Raw genomic sequence first — 16,706 nt, 5'->3', positions numbered from 1 at the left:
TGCGTGCTGCGGAGTTTGGGTCCATGAAGCAGATGACTGAAGTCCAAGAACGAGTTCAAGGCCAGAAAGAAGAGGTCGCTCGGTCGGCGCGCGGGTCTGCTCATACCCAGACAGCCCTCCTATATGATAACGAGTACTGACTTTTCTTGAGTAACTCGCTTCGAAAGATCTTGGCCTATCTGGACCGCGATTTATAGTTACTCATTATACTAAAGTTACATGATGGCAACAGGCAATCTGAACCAGGAGACCCTCGACTCAAAGATAAAAGCTCTCTTCCTCCACTCTGCCAGCCGAGATCCGCACGAGCGCGAGGATGGAAGACTAGAGGCGATATAACATCGGAACAGCATGATATTGAACTGAATCGAGATTATAGTTGTTGGACTATCGGGTCAGCTTGTCAGTCCGCGTAGAACATTCGCGGTGGGAAATGTCCGGTAGATAGCTCACTTTGCGTAATGAGGAAAGCCTTCTCGTCCTATTGACATCAGCAACCCCTTCTCAAGATCCTGCGCCTCGCTTCGGAGGTACTCACCGTGAATTGTTCATCTGCAGACGATCAGCTGCGTTCTCATTGAAACAGAACAAGAACCTGCCAACTGACCTTCTTTGTCATTATGGAAGTCCTTGAGGAAGGTCAATAAGCGCTCCTTGTTTCTCCGGAGGATACTGGCGATCTGCGGTGGTTTGCTAGGGTTCGCGACGAACACCTATAAGCGTCAGCTGATTGACCTTGCTCGACGCGCGGAGCCCTCATGTCAGCTGGTTTGACCGCCTCCCTCTCTCTTCCTCCCCTTCTCGCCTTCTCTTCCTATTCTCCTCCACGATCCCGTCCCCTTCGCACCTGCCACACCACTCACCTTGAACACATGAAACGCCTCAAACTGGATATTCCGACTCTTGTCCCTCAAAAAGTTCATCATCGTCTTGAGGTTCGCCTCGTCCGCGATGAACCGAGTCATGATGGCGTAGTTGGCCCGGTCGAGGAGGATCTCGCCGAGGAGCTTGAGGGATTGACGCTTGGTCACATAGTTGGAGGAGAGGATGAGGGTTTGATACATTTTGAAGAACTGCCGGATTAGCTCCGAGAAACAAGCTCATGGGCGTGCGGCTGGGCTGAGGAGAAGGTGGAGAAGTGGCGTACTCGGTCATAGTGCTGGTCTAGGTATTGGGCTACCATGGGCTTGTGCTTCGTCAGGCATTCCTACATGATCAGCTATGAGATCTTGGGCTCCTCCAACCGGACTACACAGCTCACCTTCATATTCGCAAACGCATCGCATGATATCCCAAATGTCGTCGTCTCGATAAAGTGCGGGAAGGTGTAGAACCTCAGGAGTCAGCTAGGTCTCTGCCAGAGAGCTGGAAGCTGACTCTTCAGAGTATAGCAAGATCCGAGCAAGGGGCTCATAGCGCAGCATCTCCTTCAATACGCCACCTGTATTGAGCGCGATTTCGGCATTTGAGTATCTACGCAGTCAGCTCAGACGCGCTCAAGAGGAGAGGAGAAGAGTGCAGCTCACTGCTTCAGCGCGGCAAACATGGTATCTGGCCGATTGGTGAGGAACTCGACGGTAGGTAGCCGGGTCCCGATCTGTCTCCTGAGCAGCGCGTTGATGATGGTACATGCGTCCTTTCTTGCCTAGATTGTCAGCTCCACAATGTCTTGCGCGTATACCGCAGCTGGTCCAGCCGACCGGCTCAGGCCAAGCCAAGCCCGGAAGCCTGGACTCACCTCAAACTCGAAAGCCTCCATATGGACCACCATCAACCGCATCACGTCCTGCGCATACACCTCATTCGCAACCTGCGTTACTGTTTCTGTCGAGGGTTCCTGGTCCGCCTCGCCCACTACCGCCGACTTGATGGCGGTCATATGACGCGAAATGTCATCTGTCGCCTATGAGGGCAAACGTCAGCGAAGATCCCTAGCGAGGGGTATTTAGAGTTCCGGACGCTTCGGGGGGTACCGCGGAAGGGGATGAAACGCTGCGCCTCCATGCTCCCTGCCTAGTCGGACGCCGAGGAAGAGGTATCGTGATGACGTCGTCATACCCAGGACGTAGTGATGATAGCCCGCACTGCGTCCATCGACGGATACTGCTCTGCCGCCGCCGCCACTAGCAAGATGCAAGACTCACTTTCCGATGGCTGTCGCCCTGCGGTGGCGCCTCTAGTCTGCCAATGTTTTCCCGTAGTAGCCGGACCGTATCCGACGGAGACTGTATCCGCGACTTTTGTCGACTGAAGAAGTTCATCCTAGCTGATTTGACCTGTGCCGGGTGAGGGTCGAGCGAGCGGAGTGAGCTGGGGGAAAGCTGTCCCGAAGGAATGGTCTGAGCGGTCTGTTTGTTGATGCGCTGCGACCAGAAAGGAGCCCTCTGTACGATGCCTGGTGTGCGAGCGATGTAATGAGCTGAGCGCGGAAGGTGGGGTGAGAGATGCTAGAAAGATGTATGATGGAGCGATGTGTTGCAGACCAAAGGTGCCTGAGACACCCCGGACACCCGCACAGACGCGTTCAAAGTCAACTTGAACTTGAAACACACTTACGGCAACACCGGGTCGGATTGGGAAATACAATTGATGCCGCTATTGAAATCAAGGGTAATTAGTGTTAGAAACGCACGGGCATGCTGTTGTTGCCACCCAGCGGACCTCGAAGTCAAAGCTAGCGCTGCAAGTACTGTACATCACCTGTAGTCGCAGCTTCTATTTCATCCCCCAGTACCCCACCATGGACAACTCACCCACGTAAGCTCACTCTTCATACTCAGAAATGCTCGACAGCTGATCCAGCTTCTCCTCATCTTCCAACCTCCCGCACTGTCCCTTCCTTTGCTCTTGTCTATCCGTTCCGCAGTGCCCTGTTTGAGAGTTACGACGAGGACTTCAAGGCACTCTTGGCGAGCCTAAAGGGGAAGCTCGAGGGGGATGTCAAGCAGCTCAAGGGTGGTACGTAAACAGCTGGCGAGCTCCTCTCTCGTCACCAGGGGGCATAGCTGATAGCGCTAGAACAGCGGAAAGCCGCATTGAAGAAGGTCTCGGAGGAGCTGGATGAGGCCGAGGAAATCGTGAGCAGCTCTCTGGGACTTTGGTGTTTGCCTATGGTGGTCCGAAAGCTGACGCTGTAGATCGCTCAGATGGAGGTAGAGCTCCCCTCTATGCCAGTCTCCATCCGTCAGACTTTCCAACAACGCCTGACTACCTCCCGTTCCGCTCTCGAACGAGTGAAGAAGTCACTCGTAAGCTGACTGACCTGCACTCATGTCGTATGAGACCATTCCCCGAGAAAAGCTTACATATCAGCGCGATATCCGAGCCGAAACCTCCCGCGCCGAACTCCTCGGGTCCGGCGCCTCCCCAGCAGACGATCCATACTCTGACGAACCTTCCGGCTACTCTACCCGGACACGCCTTCTTGCCGGGTCGGAACAGCTGCAGGATGGGTCGCGCAGGCTGGATAATGCGCAGCGGATCGCGCTGGAGACGGAAGATCTGGGAGCGGGGATCTTGAGGGATCTAAGGGGACAAAGGGAGCAGATTGAGCATACGCGGGATACGGTGAGCAATATCCCTCTCGTGGCTGAACATGGGTTGAGAAGTGGGGTGATAGCTGACGGTGTAGCTGACACAAGCGGACAGTTCGATTGATCGAGCATCGGGAACACTAAAGAAGATGATCTTCAAGTGAGCTCAACTGTTCTCGTCGACTGAACAGCGAACTCCAGCTTATACTCGCAGGATGTACCAACAAAAGTTCATCTCAGGTGCCATCATCGCCGTACTCGTCATTCTGATCTGTATCGTCCTCTACTCGAAGATCATCGGATAAGGCGGCGGTCGGTCTCCTTTCATGCGCGGGTTCCGGATGGTATAGATGGCGAAGGAGGTAGTGGTTGTATCCCCGATACAGGGTGTTTCAGGTATGGATGGCTTCGGCTCAACGCTTCCTTTTTTACGCATACTGATTGCTTTGTTGCTGAGCGTTTGTTTAGCCTTTGATGTGAAGGCCGCGCGGTCGGACGTTCCCTTCTTCCCTTCTTCCTTCTTGCGGAGCTACTCCTTTGTCGTGATACGGCTCGGCGTCATCCGCCTTCCGCTCCTTTCTTGTGCGGTGATCGTTCAGCCATACATAAGGCTCGGAGTCCACTCGCGATCCTGATCATCAACTACCTTTTGACACTTCAGACTGAAGGCGACCCACTCACCCCCCTCTGATAGACAGATTACAGCTCCAACTCCACTCAACCAAAATGCCCTCATTCGCCAAGCTCGCAGCAGTGGACGCTTCCAACCCCCTTATCGGGCTATGGAAGGATCAGTCCGGCCCCTCTCCTCTCAAAGTACGTCCCCCTCCCTCCCCTCCCCCCACACTCCGCCTCTCCCCACTTGATCGCAGACCCAAGCTGACGCCCAGGACCTCCTCACCGATCGCCGCACCCGCGCCGCCCAGATCCTCAGCGCCGACATGCCCTCCAAGCTCACGCACATACGCGCCCTCATCGCGGCCGAGTCTGACCCCTCCTCGGCCCTCTGGGTCGGTCACCTCGAGAGCGGCGATTTCACGCTTCCGCGCATGATGCAGCCGGACCACCTGTACCGTCTCCTTGCGCCGGGTCCGCTCGGACCTGCAGATGGGGAGTCGGGACTGAAGGGGGAAGATTTGGAGCCTGGGGAGAAGGTGGTTCTGCCGAGTCAGATCACGAGGGCGGATGGGGGTTTGGAGCTGGAGCAGGGACTGGACGATGATGGTGATGAGCACCTAGCCGGCGTGGCTAGGTTGAGTATGGGGAAGGCGAACGGGAATGGGCACTTAAATGGTGCTGGCAATAGGAAGGTCACTGGGAACGGCGGCGTCGAAGGCACGATGCCGGTGGAGAAGGGAGTCCGGGTCGGACCGCACTGGTTTGAAGTCGTGCCGAGGAACAAGGTCCAGACGGATCTGGCCAAGCTGGTAGTCAAGTGAGTATCTCTCCTTCAAGATGGGCAGGACGATAGCTGATGATCGATCAGGGAACACGAGGATCTACATGCGATGGTGCAGGATCTGAGGGTATGGCTGGAGCTCGAGATCCCACTTATTGAAGATGGAAACTCGTTCGGTGAGTACTGTAAACAAGGAGAAGTCTGAGAGAGGAGCTGATGGGTCAGGCGCGGAAGTGCAGAATCACCTCATCAAGGAGCTGCTTACCGCATACCAAAAGTCCAACAGCTATATCAATGCGAGCAGGCAGCACCACACCGACCGGATCAAGTTGATCACCGATTGGGTCAAGTACCCGAACGTCATGGTGAGCCATCTCCCTGGGCCTTCATCGCTATCCATTTAGCTCTTGGCGCAAATTACGGGCCGACTATAGGATGACGGACGACTCGGACAGGACCGAGAGGACGCAGCTGATATAGCAGGACTACCCCGCAGCCATCACCTCTTCGGATCGGTTCGACAACTTCATCTCCCGCTCCTACCTCCGCAGCTTGCTCATGATCTACGGCGGCCTCTTGACGCGCTTCCAGCGCAACTGGGAGAAGGTCATCAACCCCAAGGGGACCGGAGGGGGTAGTTCCGGCGGGGTATACTAGATGCGGATGCTTGATGTCGTAGACAAGGTATGCAAACCCCATTGTACCTATCTGGTGTTTGTCTCTGCAAACCCAGTCATTGATCAGCCCGAACTCGGTCAGCTAGGTAATGATCGATTTCATAAAAGATGGTGTGTTGTATATACTTTTCTAATGGGATAATATACAGATGGCTCCTGTTCGTCTAGTCAAGTGTCCATTATCGTCTTTGCCTCCGAGCTCCATTACTCCTACTCTCCCACTACCATCCCTACTATAAAGCATGAGGACTAGCCTCGAGGCCAAACTGCGGACTCCTGATTCTATCCGTCACACTGTCTGATCAGCGCAAGCTCCTTTGCCCTCATTGAAGTACTCACTCTATAGTCACCCTCCCGACCTCTCGCTCTTGCGGCGGCACATACCCGTACGCCATCGGATTACTATTCCGCCCGTCCCTCGGCATCTTTTCCACGATCCGGATGGACGTCGTCTCCCCCACATGCTGCATCGCCGGCACACCCCACAGCTCCAGCTCGCGGTTGTCAAAGTGCAGCCACGCGGGGAGCTGGCCCCCGCCGATGACTTCGGCGCGGTACGTCGAGGGTGGAGTGGACGACCACGTCGCGGCCGAGAGGGAGACGGTAGGTGGGGGGTGGATCTGGGGATGGATCGAGAAGGTCTCGTTGGCCAGTGCCGTCGCGCGACCTTCCGGGATGATGCTGTCTGTCTTGGAGCGCGAGTAGGCGGGGCTCGCGCTGGCCACTTGGGGTGGGGTGCCGGAGAGTGGACGAGCGAGGGATGGGGGACGGCCGAGCGAGGTGATGCGTGGTCTGACGAATGAGCCGACTGAGGGAAGAGGGGGAGACATGGGATGTTGATGCGAGACCGCCTGGATAGTGGAGGGTGGTCGATCCGACTCGGCCTGGCTGATCCGGTTATTGGGGTTGGGCGAGGCAAAGAAGATGGCTGAAGCGGGATACCCCAACCCCTGCGTCTCCCTGCTCCCAACACCAGACCGCCGCCTCTGCTCGTCCGCATCGTCAAACGCCCCGCTCGCATCCCCGTCCAGCGCCTGGCTCGACCGAGGGTTGGCCGCCGCGACAGATGGGGAGGTAATGCGCTCCTTGCTTGGCCTGAGACGCGGTCCGGGCCGCTTCGTGCTCGGCCGACGGGTCTCAAACGACTGCCTCTCCGCCACACCCACAACCGCCGGGCCCTCGTGATCCGTTCCCTCATCCTCGTCGTCCGACCGGAAATCGGTCGACTCGCCAAACCGGTTCAAGCCCGACGGACCAGACGGGAAGAATGAGTCTGGGTAACTATCGTCCCCATCCCTCGCCAGCGACTCCCGGCTGAACCCCTCCCCATCATGCTCCTCTAACCCCGTCCCAAACTCTGAAAACTTGGGCGAGTCCTCGACAGGCACACCCGACGTCAGCCTGTTGAGTACGGTAGGCGAGTTAGCGCGTGGATACCGAGGTGTAAAGTTCTCGCGAGGACGAGGGATGCTGTTGGCCGCTGAGAGCCGGTTGGGTCCCTGGGGACTTCCGAGCGCACCGCCTTCCGCCGAGCTCCACTGGAATGAGCGCTGACTCTCCCAGCTCGCGCGACTGTCCCCGCTCGATCCGAAGCTCTGGGTGAAGGAGCTGGCCCGATCATGACTAGGCCGGCCGATAGGGTCGCTGATCCCAATCACGTCCCCGTTGGCCATGAAGCTGCTGGACCGCCGAGGGAGTTGAGGAGTAGCGACGGCATGGATATTGTATTCTGGCTTGTCTGCCTCCTTTTCACCCACCGCCGCTCCGCCCCATCCAAAGATCCCCTTGAGTCCGTCTACCCGCTGTGGCTTCTCGACGTACGTCTGGTTGGTCTCGAATGAGTGAGCTGTGGGCCGCGGAGACGTCATGTTGGCATCGGGCGATTTCCAGAGGCTAGCGAGGATGTTTCGTGGTCCGCCGTCCATGTTTTGAGAGCGGCGGAAGGGGTCGTTGGCCGGAGACCGGGGTCCAGCGACGAATGAGTCGCCATCATTGTCCTTCTTGCCATCATCGTCGTCCTTCCTCTTCCGGCGCCTGCAACAGCAGAAGAGGAGCAGGAGAAGGAGGAGCAGAGCGAGGAGACCGAGTCCGACGCCAAGACCGATCTTTGCGCCTTGCGAGAGACCACCGCTCGAGTTGCCGTTCCCGCTGGTCGAGCCGGTAGGAGTAGGTACCGCCGCCGATGTTCCGCTTGGCGCGCCCGTGGTCGCCACGCCAGCAAGAGCGAGGCGGAGACTGGTGGTTCCAGTCGCAGCGCCTCTAGCCCCGGTCAGATCGATATTGACGACGCCATAGCTGGGGCTGGACGGCGGTGTTCCCGTCAGTGAGAGGTCCTGCTGGTTGAAGACGAGCCATTGGGCAGCCTCGGCGGGGACGGTGCTGGCGTTGATGGTGGTATCGCGGCTCCGAAGGTACGGGAGGAGATTGAGCGAGTATGGCGCGCCAGGCGTGGCGGTCTGATTGGGGAGGGAAAAGGTCGTGAAGGGGTAAGGGAGGATCTCGATCTGGTATGTCGCCGGCAAAGCGGTCGCGCCGGTCGCGGAGAGGATGAGGGGGACCGATAGCGCCGAGGTGGTACCGTTGATATACCTGTCCGGCACGATGCCAGAGATGACATTTGAGCTGGACATCAGCTAGATCCTATGTGGCAAACGCAAAACTCACCTGTCAATCGACAACCATGACCAGCTCGTTCCGCCCACTGCCAAGCTGACCTGCCCCGGCTGCACCGCCGCGCCTCCCAACGTCACGTTCGCCAGATCCACTGTCGCGCGCACATTCCCCCTCGCGACGCTGCTCGTCCGCCCGATCGTATACCCCAGCAACTCCAACGCGCGCGAGTCGCCCACCTGAATGACAAAGCTCGACTGAGCGGCAGTGTATCCCCAAAAGTCCGTCCCGGTCACGACGATGGGATAGCTACCCGTAGCGGGCGCGACGCCGCTGAATGTCATGGTCTCATTGTTGAAGGTGAGCCAGGAGGGGAGGGAGGAGGTGTAACGGACACGGGCGGCGACAAAGAGCTGGCCGTTGGTCGATCCGTTACGCGACAGGCGGAAGGTATCCGCTGCCCATCCGAGCGAGAATGACCAGTAGGGCGGGACCTGGACGCCAGTGTTATTGGGGAGAGGGGTGACCGAGGCGAATGTGCGCTGGGAGGGATCGGCGATTTGAGAGGTGAAACCAGAGTGGACCTCGGGGGAGAGAAAGTTGGTAATGATGACACGCCAGACAGAGGTGGTGGAACCGGTCGTATCCGTTGCAGTGACCGTGATATCCCTCTGTCCTATATCCCCTGCCGCCGGCGTCCCCGAGAATGTCCTTGCGCCTGGGTTGAAGTTGAGCCATGCGGGAAGGCTGGAGGTAGAGAGGGTGATGGAGTCGGTAGAGTTGAAGGAAGTGGGGAGGAGGTCGAAAACGAATGGCCGACCGACTCGGGCGACGGGAGGGAGCTGGTCCTGTAGAGGATGGACCAGTGTCGGCGCAGCCGAAATGAGGGAGAGAGCCGCTAGGGCGAGGAGGATGAAGGGAAGCATGGCCGTAGCCAAGTCCCACTTGTATGAGGTCTATCGATGCTGTTGGGTGGGGTACGGTGAGATGATGGATACGCGTAGTATGGATATACCGGCGCCTCGCGGAGGTCGGTCGATATACGTGTGCAGCGTCAAGCTGAGTGGAGATGGTCGAGTCTATCAAAGAACGAGTGTGTAGAGTCAAGAAGAGTCCGTAAAGAGCGTAAGAGATACAGTGATTCAACCAGTCAGACAGGCAAAGGAGACGACTTCACCAAAAGTTGCTCGCTGCACCGAACGATTAGCGCCCGACTTCCAGGGAGGTCAGGTTAGTACGTTACAACTGTAAACAAAAGCAGTCACGCGTAAAAGTCAGTGGCTCAGTGGAGGGATAGTTGGCACGCGACCTGACAGGGGTGCGGCGGCGAACAAGAGGGTTCGGCGCTGGCAAGGTGGCTTGTCACCGAAGGTCAGTCGCGTTACTGAAATCAGGGATTCGAAATTGCCCTTTTGGGTAATTTCGACCACGTTTCAGAACGCGTGACAGGCACGGCCGGTAACGCCGAGCGGAGGTAACTGTACTGCACATTCGGCCAGCTTCAGCCACGATACGAACTTTGAACGTTGAAATGGGTCCGGCTGTGGCCCTCTGTGGCCTCTCGAATGAGAGATGGAGCATGGGGCAATGTGTATCGCCTAAGTCGGCTTGAGCGCCAGGCTGATTGAGATAGCCAATGTAATGCCCCGAAACGCGACGATACTAAGCGCGTGAGTCCGCCAGCCGGCTCTTGTCCGTAGGCCGTAACCTGATGTACTGACAGGTGTACCACTCGCTCATCGACGTTCATTACCGCAATCAGATCTGCCTAATTACAGCTTCAGACTACCATAATCCCCTCCGTGACGCCTCAGGCTCGACTATCCACCCGCCCTTCTCTGGCAGCTGCCAACGTGTGGAATTGGTGCCGAGGTACTGAACTGTTCACCTCACTTGTACTGATCGGCTACTGTTTGAGCCTTCTTGTATGCATCTGATTATCAGCTGTATCCGCCTCGATGACATACCTCCAGCTCACCCACCGCTTTGCGCGATGTGTCCGCGCCGAATCCGGTCATGGCGCCACCCGATAATGATACCGATACGCCTCCTCAAATCCCATCCGCTCATACATCCTGCGCCCCACCGCATTTCCCACCGTCACCTGCAGATATGCCGTCGTTGCGCCCTCCGCTCTGCCCCAGTCCAACAATGCCTGCGTAACGGCCCGTCCGTACCCCTTCCCCCGGTGCTCCGCGGACACGACAATGTTGTATAGACCGACGACATGGTCTGAGCGGACCGCCTGACCGTACGCCACAGCGTGAGAAGCCTGGTCCAAGAGGGTGATATAGGCAGGGATGAAGGGGGTTCGGATGAGGTTGAGGGTCGAGCGAAAGGTCTCCGTGTGGGAGGGAGAGAGATTTGAAGCAGTGGCAAAGCCGCGCACCCAGCTTGATGTCGGGGCCGAGCTGACCGACGTCTTCAGGGTGCTATCAGAAGCGGGTGGACGGCGGTCGAGCGTACGTGTCATGACGATAGACGGATCGAGGTGTTTCCAGCCGAGTTGTTCAAGGAGCTCGTCATCCTCCTCATGTGCCAGCGGCGTGATACGGATGATCGCTGGCGGTCGGAGCTTGGACTTGATACCTGCTAGCGAGGCTTCCGTCAAGGGGGTGGACGGATCGAGCGGGGACGCCGAGTTGCCGCGCTTGGTGTAGCCGGCTGAGGACCGGATGAGCCACCCCGAGGGATGACTCTCCGCCGAGAGGGACGGAGCCGAGGCGAAGAAGTGTTGCTCGAGGAGCTTGACACTTGTCATTGCTGTGCTTGTCCGCAGCGGATGTAGTAGTGCTGGCGGCATATAGCCAAGCGGAGTAGCGGACGCAGGAGCAAAACGGTGAGATGGTCTGCTGCATCTGGTCGAGTCAGAGCTGGTTCTCGGCATCTCTCGGCATCTCGGGTTCGGCGCCGCTTCGGCCGCCGGAGATCTCACTTGATCTGAGTGCGGCGCGCGACTGGCGCCCGGCGGCACCCTCTCGGGTCTACTCAACACCAATGCGACGCCAGACAGCAGCATGGGCTGCTGCCAAGAGGCAGACTATAAGAGGCGAGGTCGCTTCGTCTCGCATCCCCCACACTTCACCAGACCATGCGCTTCACCCCACTCGCTCTGCTGAACTCCATCCTCACCATGTCTACCACCACAACCACTTCCCAAGTCGACCTCCTTATCGTGGGAGGCGGTCCTGCAGGTCTTTCAGCCGCTCTCATGTTCTCCCGACTCCGCCGACCCACTATTGTCTATGACTCTGGTCTTTACCGCAACGTCCAGTCCCCTACCGCTCACACCATCCTCGGTCATGAGCCCATCTCCCCCGAAGCATACCGGCGCAAAGCCCGCTCTGAGATCGAGCAGGGATATGAGTGGACCCAATTCGTTGATGGGAAGATCACCAAGCTTGTCAAGTCGGACAAGGGGTTTGAGGCGGAGGATGCGGAGGGGAACAAGGTGTTGGCCAAGAAAGTCATCTTGGCTACCGGGGTGAGGGATGTACTTCCCGCCATTCCAGGTGAGCTCTTCGTCAGCCAAAGAGGTACATGGCTGATCATCAGGTCTTCAAGAGGCTTGGGGCCACCGTGCTATCCACTGCATCTTCTGCCACGGTACCGAGACCCGAGACCAGCCTTTCGGCTTCCTCCTCACTGGCGCCAACGCCAAGTTCAATCCCATGATCATGGCCAGCGGCTTCAAGCTGTGGAACACCCTCACCCACCCCAAGACCTTCTTCTTTACCCACGGTATGCATACCACCACTCCCGAAGGTCTGCGGGATAGCGGCTTGGAGAAGTTTATGGGCATCATCAAGGCTCACCCGTATGTCTTCTTCCTCTTGGTCCGAACTGACATGAGCTAACGATCAGGGACAAGTACGAGATCGTGAACGACGAGATCACCTCGGTCGAGCAGTCGGCATCGACTCTCACCCTCTCCTTCGCCAGCCGAGCACCCCTCAGTATCCCCTACATCCTCGTCTTCCCCGAGCGTATCCTTCCCTCCCCCCACGCCGAGTCTATCCTCACCAAGGACCTGCTCCTCGCCGACCTCACACCCTTTGGCGGCAGCATCGCTGCTCCCGATCCCGCTCTTCCTGCCGCTGGTATGCCTCGGATGGGGGACGATCCCCGGACCCAAGTTCCGGGGCTCTTCTGGGCGGGCAACAGCGGAAGTCCGATGGCGAATGTCAATTTGTCGGTAGCGCAGGGGCAGCAGGCAGCTGCGTTTGCGGGAGAGTCCTTGGGCGAAGAGGACCTGCAGGCCATGTTGGCGAGCGTCTAGGCGGCGGGCAGAGCTGGCGGCAGGCTGGATCGTGACTTGACTTTGCAGGGCTTTGTTATGCAGATGATCAATATAGTCACTGCCATGCGCTGATCGCCTGTCTCTCTACATATCAGGATCTATGTCGCCATCTCTTCACGGCGGCCCGACCGCATCAGCTACCATATTTTAGCTGCACATGAGCACAAGAGCTACAGGAGCCGCGAGCGTGCCACCAGCGCCACATTCCTCGTTTCCCCTTCCGCTTCCGGTAACATCCGCGAGGCACCGGACAATAAGCCTTGGACGGGCGACGGTCGACGTTCAACACTGAAAGCGTTCCCACGTTCACCCGACCTGCATCTACCTCACCGTATCATGAGTATGCCAGCATGTCGAGCCCTGCTACTGCACTTGTGTGCTCACTGTTCACCGGAAACGACGGACGTCGGCTGAAGGTCTGGGTCGATCCAAGACTCGACCATCAGGCAGAGCTTATCTCCTCGCTGAAGGAACGAGGGGCGGAGACGTGCTCCGAGCACAGCGAGCCCGGAGTCCGGATCCTCGTGCTCCACGACAGCTCCACGGACGTTTTTGATGAGTATTGTCATCCGAAATGGCTCACGCTGAGCCGGCGATTGCGGTATCAGCGGTTAGTGAGGGGAGGGGCGGTCGAGGAGTGGAAGCGGAAAACGATGGTCTCGGATGGATGGGTGGTGAAGTGCTTAGCAGCGAGAAGGGTGCTTGGGGAGGGGGACGGCTGGGGAGGTTGCAGGAAGGGCGGGTGAGTCGATGGTCCAGGCAAAGCTGAAGGCAGCCCTCCAAGCGAGTCTCTGACGACGGCCGAAGCCGCAAGTAACTCGAGCTCGATATGTGCCGCCTTATCATCCTCGACGGTCCCATACAGCGCGTCTCTCCCTTTCATCTCACCTCTACCAATCATACCTGTACCCTCTCACCCAGCTTCCCCCTCGTCTATCCACCATGACATTGGCCCTCCAAATGAGCCGGAACCTGTCTCGGACGAGGAGGATCGCGCAATCTTCAAACGGCGACGGATACGAGCGGGAAAGCGGTCACCTGATGGTCCTAATTGGGCCCCCACAGATGCTATTTCTACGCCCAGGCGATCCCAGGGAGCCCAGGCCTTGTCGTCAGCTAGAAAACCCCCTACCCCACCGCGCACACGTCGATCTCGCAGCAAGACCGTTGCCTTCACCTACCTGGTCAATGCGGACGACAGCGATTCTTCCGACGGGGAGTCCGAGTTTCAAGGGTCGGATGGCTCGCGCGGTCCCTCGCCTGCCTACGGTGGCGCGTCCAGGATCGTCAGATCTGCCTCGACCTCGCCGCAACCGCCCGCAAATGACTATGGACGTACTCGCTCCGAGAAAGCTCGCGAGAGCGGGAGCAGCTCTATCCAGGCCGGTGGCGGTCTTATCACCCAGCATCACGGCTCTCTCAGTGCTCCGTCCACACCTCCCGCCGAGTCAGATCCCGCTAACGACTCGGAGTCGATATCTGCATATCCCACCCGCGCTGTGTCAGGCTCTGCGCCTAGACGACTCCCTCGCAGCGCCAGCCAGGCGTCCTCGGCCGTACCGCAAACGGTCACGTCTCGGTCGCTTCACTCTGGCTCGGAAACGGGGCGCATACTTCCTCCTTGGCAGACGATGAGCGAGAAACCGCCTCATCTCTTGGGCGGGCTCCGCCTCTTTGTCGAAACTGGCGTTCCAGGTCGGCGTCGCCTGGTCCGCAACATCAGAGTGAGTATCTGGTAGATGAACGCTGATTAATAGTACAGCGGCGGCAAATACGTGCGGCAGATTTCCGACGCCACGCATGCTCTCTTTGGTGCCTGGCTTGCCTACGCCAAGAAGGATCGGAGCGACCTTATGGAGACCGCGTCGAAGCTTCCTGTCATCTGCGTCGGATTCGAATGGCTCGAGGACAGCTGGGAGGCCGGAGAGCTGCTCCTGGCGGAGGACTATGACTGCTCGGGCGAAACGACCTTCATCCGGCGGGTGCCCGACACGCGGAAGCAGCTGGAGCTGACGGTGGAGAAGCTCTCGCAGCTCTTTGCTCAAGCACAGGATGAGCATCTCACTACTGGTGCTAGTCACGTCGATCTCGCGCGCGCTCTCATGAAAAAGGTGAGCACATTGTATGCTTGGCTGACATTCAGCATGCCACATACTCCTTAGCGGCATGGATGAACCAATACCGGGACTGGCGTTCACGGAAAGGGCGATTCGATCCGGACGCAGTCACTCCGACTGCTACCGTACAGGAGCTGGACGAGATACTACGTCACGCTCATGTCATGGCGTGGACGGCCAAGAAGGGGATACGGGACGTCGTGGCATATCTCTTCAAGAAAGTGAGTTGACCCTTGCTACTGTAGCTGACCGATAGCTCCCTGAGCAGACTGAGGAAACTTGGGAGCGGACGTACAGGTGTTGGCGTGAGCACGAGGGATGGTCCCGCCTATTGGAGGACCAGGACGACCACGTCCAGTACAGCCACCTCTTTCCATCCTACATCAGGCAGGTGGAGCAGGGTGCTACCCTCGGAGATATCGCAGACGCATTAGCCATCAATGTGAGTCCTGTCCAGATCGCGGCTGATATCAGTATCCCGAATATGACTTCGATTCTTCTGAATGGAACCGCCAATTCGGCAACTGGCTCAGAAGACAACGGCCGGCACCGAAAACGGTCGAGATGCCTCAGGAGCCAAAGCTGGACTACGCGGTACGACGACGGGTATTGCATGGCGAGCTGGCGAAGGTATTCAAGGCGAACTTCGACTCGCTTACGTTCACGAATAAAGAGGTCGCCGATATTGTCGCACCAGAAGTGAGTCTAGCTGAGGACCCAACTGATATATAGGTGGGATACTCGAGCAACAGTGTTGGGCTCTTCTACGGCGAGTGGCGGACACGCCGTCTGCGATTTGCCGATATCGACATCGCCCACCAATTCACCGGTCAAGGGCAGAGTCGGGACGAATACTATGCATTGCCCGCAGACCGTCAGCTCAACATGGGGACAGGTGGAGAAGGGAATGGTGAGACTACTCTCAGGCGGGCTGTAGGGATAGTTGGGACGGTACCTCGGCCGGGACCGCGGATACTAGCGATGAGGGTAGAAGATGGGCCATTGCTGGCACAGGTACGCAAGATACCGGGACGCTAGCTGATCGCGCAGATTGCGGCAAACCATGAATACAAGAGCGGCACGAACAGTACGAGGGACGGTACACGAAGCCGTACGGCCACGGAGGATTGGGCGAGACTCTTCAGAAACAACTTTGACTCTCTCAGCTATGATGGCAAGGAGGTAGCGCACACACTGAATGCCAAGGTACGTCCGCGTCTCGGTCGAGCTGACCTCAGACCGGGTACTCAACCTGGACGTTGATGCAATTGTACTCGATGTGGAAGAACTCCACGGCTCGCTTTTCCAATAACCCCAGACAGCTGGCTTTCACCGGTCTAGGTTCCAAAGCCCCACAACCGCCGCCGGTCACAGCGCCCGCTCCCGCCGTGACAGATCATCCTCAACTACCTCCAGCCAAGCGTCCAAAGGTCAGCTATACCCTGGAGGAGGAGCAGAATATGGCGCTGTACGCGTACGGTCGATTGCCCCAGAAGAGCACGAAGATTTCAGACTGGCAGGCATTCGCGGCGGAGGTGAGCCCACGTCAGAACCATCTGACTTTCAGCACTCTCATCGGACTGTTCAACATTGGTCCGCTCGATACCGGGCACAACGAGGGCGAATCGACAAGCTCTTGCCTGACAATGCGGATGCAACATTAGCGGAACGCAAGGCCAGCCGAGCGCGCACGGATGCGACCCATGACGAGGACGACACAATACCAGTACGTAGGTGCAAGGTACGGAAGGCCAAAGCGAACGAGACGTCTCGGCAGCGCAAGCGGGCTGGAGTGGTGATGGGGGAGTCTAGCGATGAGATGGTAGGGGCTCAGGCAGGGGAGGGGCGGTCAGACAGAGGAGGGGTAAAGCGGAAGAGGCGGGCGGGGGTCCGAGGCGGTTCGGAGGACGACGGCTCAGTAGACGGCGAGGATATGGAGGTGAATGATCTTTTGTGAGCTGGAGGGATAGCTTAAGATTGTGTGGGTCGTAGTATTGCCGTATTGCGCATGCGGGTAGGGTCAGATGAGCGCTGCAGAGCGGCGGCTCCTCGGTTTTGATATTCAGCGGG

At 58.0% G+C, this 16,706-nt stretch overlaps 7 protein-coding genes across 7 annotated transcripts; 4 read left to right on the top strand and 3 right to left on the bottom strand.

Moving 5' to 3' along the window:
- Nucleotides 1–373: 373 nt before the first annotated feature.
- Nucleotides 374–2,261, bottom strand: MKK02DRAFT_35805 (putative transcriptional repressor; the record flags this gene model as incomplete). Its single annotated transcript, XM_053089272.1, has 10 exons — nucleotides 374–387; nucleotides 454–481; nucleotides 585–713; nucleotides 864–1,073; nucleotides 1,148–1,207; nucleotides 1,262–1,334; nucleotides 1,378–1,473; nucleotides 1,527–1,645; nucleotides 1,739–1,903; nucleotides 2,145–2,261. The coding sequence occupies 10 exons, from the start codon at nucleotides 2,259–2,261 to the stop codon at nucleotides 374–376; spliced, it is 1,011 nt and encodes a 336-aa protein (XP_052948679.1).
- Nucleotides 2,262–2,740: 479 nt separating this feature from the next.
- MKK02DRAFT_35804 (t-SNARE) lies at nucleotides 2,741–3,838 on the top strand (the record flags this gene model as incomplete). The annotated part of the gene is made up of 7 exons (XM_053089271.1): nucleotides 2,741–2,757; nucleotides 2,867–2,958; nucleotides 3,019–3,077; nucleotides 3,138–3,248; nucleotides 3,313–3,567; nucleotides 3,632–3,693; nucleotides 3,748–3,838. 7 exons carry the CDS (start codon nucleotides 2,741–2,743, stop codon nucleotides 3,836–3,838), a joined length of 687 nt encoding a protein of 228 aa, XP_052948678.1.
- Nucleotides 3,839–4,259: 421 nt separating this feature from the next.
- MKK02DRAFT_31187 (proteasome activator pa28) lies at nucleotides 4,260–5,589 on the top strand (the record flags this gene model as incomplete). The annotated part of the gene is made up of 5 exons (XM_053088228.1): nucleotides 4,260–4,349; nucleotides 4,424–4,968; nucleotides 5,020–5,108; nucleotides 5,158–5,297; nucleotides 5,416–5,589. The coding sequence occupies 5 exons, from the start codon at nucleotides 4,260–4,262 to the stop codon at nucleotides 5,587–5,589; spliced, it is 1,038 nt and encodes a 345-aa protein (XP_052948677.1).
- Nucleotides 5,590–5,842: 253 nt separating this feature from the next.
- MKK02DRAFT_31186 (uncharacterized protein) lies at nucleotides 5,843–9,145 on the bottom strand (the record flags this gene model as incomplete). The annotated part of the gene is made up of 3 exons (XM_053088227.1): nucleotides 5,843–5,903; nucleotides 5,949–8,231; nucleotides 8,274–9,145. 3 exons carry the CDS (start codon nucleotides 9,143–9,145, stop codon nucleotides 5,843–5,845), a joined length of 3,216 nt encoding a protein of 1,071 aa, XP_052948676.1.
- Nucleotides 9,146–10,233: 1,088 nt separating this feature from the next.
- Nucleotides 10,234–10,980, bottom strand: MKK02DRAFT_41926 (GCN5-like N-acetyltransferase; the record flags this gene model as incomplete). The annotated part of the gene is made up of 1 exon (XM_053091774.1): nucleotides 10,234–10,980. One exon carries the CDS (start codon nucleotides 10,978–10,980, stop codon nucleotides 10,234–10,236), a length of 747 nt encoding a protein of 248 aa, XP_052948675.1.
- Nucleotides 10,981–11,352: 372 nt separating this feature from the next.
- On the top strand, nucleotides 11,353–12,498 carry MKK02DRAFT_35802 (uncharacterized protein; the record flags this gene model as incomplete). The annotated part of the gene is made up of 3 exons (XM_053089270.1): nucleotides 11,353–11,731; nucleotides 11,775–12,036; nucleotides 12,084–12,498. 3 exons carry the CDS (start codon nucleotides 11,353–11,355, stop codon nucleotides 12,496–12,498), a joined length of 1,056 nt encoding a protein of 351 aa, XP_052948674.1.
- Nucleotides 12,499–12,869: 371 nt separating this feature from the next.
- MKK02DRAFT_41924 (uncharacterized protein) lies at nucleotides 12,870–16,593 on the top strand (the record flags this gene model as incomplete). The annotated part of the gene is made up of 10 exons (XM_053091773.1): nucleotides 12,870–13,261; nucleotides 13,295–14,243; nucleotides 14,277–14,630; nucleotides 14,663–14,857; nucleotides 14,893–15,078; nucleotides 15,111–15,335; nucleotides 15,369–15,650; nucleotides 15,687–15,842; nucleotides 15,875–16,171; nucleotides 16,204–16,593. 10 exons carry the CDS (start codon nucleotides 12,870–12,872, stop codon nucleotides 16,591–16,593), a joined length of 3,426 nt encoding a protein of 1,141 aa, XP_052948673.1.
- Between the last annotated feature and the right edge of the window lie 113 nt (nucleotides 16,594–16,706).

This window comes from Dioszegia hungarica (assembly GCF_025882075.1).
Source record: "Dioszegia hungarica strain PDD-24b-2 chromosome Unknown MKK02contig_5, whole genome shotgun sequence".
NCBI lineage: Eukaryota > Fungi > Basidiomycota > Tremellomycetes > Tremellales > Bulleribasidiaceae > Dioszegia > Dioszegia hungarica.
The sequence above is the reverse complement of the archived record's forward strand: the minus strand, read 5'-3'. Positions and strand labels throughout refer to the sequence as shown.